The sequence below is a fragment of the Hippoglossus stenolepis genome, chromosome 12, assembly GCF_022539355.2.
Source record: "Hippoglossus stenolepis isolate QCI-W04-F060 chromosome 12, HSTE1.2, whole genome shotgun sequence".
Taxonomy (NCBI): domain Eukaryota; kingdom Metazoa; phylum Chordata; class Actinopteri; order Pleuronectiformes; family Pleuronectidae; genus Hippoglossus; species Hippoglossus stenolepis.
The window spans coordinates 24342671-24345170 of record NC_061494.1 but is presented as its reverse complement, the minus strand read 5'-3'; the positions used below and the strand labels follow the sequence as shown (position 1 = coordinate 24345170).

Sequence of the window (2500 nt, the reverse complement as noted above, 5' to 3'; positions counted from 1 at the left end):
CGTGTGCGTGTGTGTGTGTGTGTGTGTGAGTGTGTTTGTGTCAGTGCAGACAGAAATAATGAATGTACTGTAACATCCTCCCGACAATGTCACACTTCATCAGAAAGTAAATGATGTAATTTCACTTTTTCATAACATTCACTGCCCCCCCCCCCCACGACTTCCTGACCCAGTTGTGTTATCAGCTGCACCACTTCCTGTTTCTATTCCTGATTTTACGTTCTCTAAACACAAATTATTGTTGTGTAAATTCTGCAGAAAGGCCAGTGTTGTGTTTTAGTGCAGCGTCCTCGTGGCTGACCTTTCAGTTTCATGAGTTCTGAGTTGTGTGTTTTCTGTGTTGTGTTTTCTGAGCTGTGTGTTTTCTGAGTTGTGTGTTTTCTGAGTTGTGTGTTTTCTGAGTTGTGTGTTTTCTGAGTTGTGTGTTTTCTGAGTTGTGTGTTTTCCGAGTGTGTGTTTTCTGAGCTGTGTGTTTTCTGAGGTGTGTGTTTTCTGAGTTGTGTGTTTTCTGAGTTGTGTGTTTTCTGAGTTGTGTGTTTTCTGAGGTGTGTGTTTTCTGAGGTGTGTTTTCTGAGTTGTGTTTTCCGAGTTGTGTGTTTTCTGAGATGTGTTATTTCTGAGTTGTGTTTTCTGAGGTGTGTTTTCTGAAGTGTGTTTTCTGAGTTGTGTTATTTCTGAGTTGTGTTATTTCTGAGGTGTGTTTTCTGAGTTGTGTTATTTCTGAGTTGTGTTATTTCTGAGTTGTGTTTTCTGAAGTGTGTTTTCTGAGTTGTGTTTCCTGAGTTGTGTTTCCTGAGTTGTGTGTCTTTGTCTGTGCAGCTGCTGCGGCCGGAGGAGGTGGAGATGCTGGTGTGCGGCAGCCCGGACCTCGACATGAGCGCGCTGCAGAAAGCTGCTCAGTATGAAGGATACAACAAGACGGACGCCACGGTTCGGTAAGACGCCGCCAGCTCGCTGCTGTCAACAGGAAGTGGACATCTTCTGTCACACGTCTCAGTCCTGTGGTTGTGATGCTGTTTCTGTTTCCTGCTGACGACAGTTTCCATCTGAAGGACTCGTGTTGTTTCATATAAAATTCACAGTTGTTGTTTTTTATTTTCAATTGAGAGTCAGTGATGATTGAATAATGGTCTGCACACACACACATGCACGCACACACGCACACACACACACACCAGTCTCCAATAGTATAATGTAACTCTGCACGGTGCTGACAGCTGACGACAAGCAGCTGCAGGCCTGTTACACAACCTCAGAGCTTTGTGTGTGTGTGTGTGTGTGTGTGTGTGTGTGTGTGTGTGTGTGTGTGTGTGTGTGTGTGTGTGAGTGTGTGTATTTGTGATCAGAAAGACAAACCACTGAGGTTAGTCAAGTTTAATTGTTTAGTCTCATTATGAGAACTAATAGCTTCGTTCTCTTTTCATATTCTCCCATTGTCGAGAATATTTTATTTTATCTGAGAAATCTGTGTTATTACATCACTTTATTCATAATGACTTGGTTCTTATTTGATTATTTTGTCTGTAATTTTTGTCAGTTGTTATAAATCAGTTGCTAAATATATCTGTTACCACGGCAACGTCAGATTGTTTCATTGTGTGTGTGTGTGTGTGTGTTGCCCCAGGTGCTTCTGGGACGTGGTCCTGTCGTTCCCTCTCGAGCTGCAGAAGAAGCTCCTGCACTTCGCCACAGGAAGTGACCGCGTTCCTGTCGGAGGAATGGCCGACCTCAACTTCAAGATCTCCAAGATCGACGTCCCGATCGACTGGTAGGTTCTGAAACACGGAGCCCAGAGTTTAATCCAGCTCTCGGTCCAGAGAGTCGAGAAGCGGCTGCAGGATTCTGGCGTCACATGTTGTTTTACATCAAACAGCCACAACACGTATGTTGTGGCTGTTTGATGAAAACTGCTGAGTCATCGTGTGATTTTCACGACTCCTCTGTTTTCTCTCTGTCTCCTCAGGCTGCCGATCTCTCACACCTGCTTCAACCAGATCTGTCTGCCGGCGTACCGCACCAGAAAGGAGCTGAAACACAAACTCACCATCGCCATCTCCAACGCCGAGGGCTTCGGCCTGGAGTGACACACAGACACACACAGACAGACACACACACACAGACAGACACACACACAGACACACACACACACACACACACACACACACACACACGGCGGATCAGAGAGGGATGCAGTTGGGATGTGACGAACAGAAGAAAAACAAACAGAGTCAGTTCGATCAGATGAAGAAATAGAACAATAGAAGTTTTCAGTTTAATGAATCAGTAGAAAATCGTACTTACGGGTCAAATAAATGAATTGTTCCAATATTTAATTCCTCTGAACGACGCAGCGACGGTAACTTCCTCTGTGTTCTTAGTTATTATCAATGTTCATATTATTGTCTCTGACTCAGTAACAACATTCAGAAGAAGAATCAACGAGTTTTCAGATGAATGAATTTAACTCTGAAGTGATGGGACAGGAAGTGAGAGATGAAGG

At 44.1% G+C, this 2500-nt stretch overlaps 1 protein-coding gene across 2 annotated transcripts in view; it reads left to right on the top strand.

The window, feature by feature from the left end:
* Nucleotides 1–2500, top strand: part of hectd2 (HECT domain containing 2) — a 39280-nt gene that overhangs the window by 35253 nt on the left and 1527 nt on the right. For both annotated transcript variants that reach the window (XM_035173155.2, XM_035173154.2), the window contains exons 20-22: nt 820–935; nt 1625–1768; nt 1964–2500. The exon at nt 1964–2500 is cut by the window's right edge and continues 1527 nt beyond it. In XM_035173155.2, coding sequence (XP_035029046.1) covers nt 820–935; nt 1625–1768; nt 1964–2084 — 381 coding nt within the window. In that variant the 3' untranslated portion in view covers nt 2085–2500. The remainder of the gene's footprint in view (nt 1–819; nt 936–1624; nt 1769–1963) is intronic.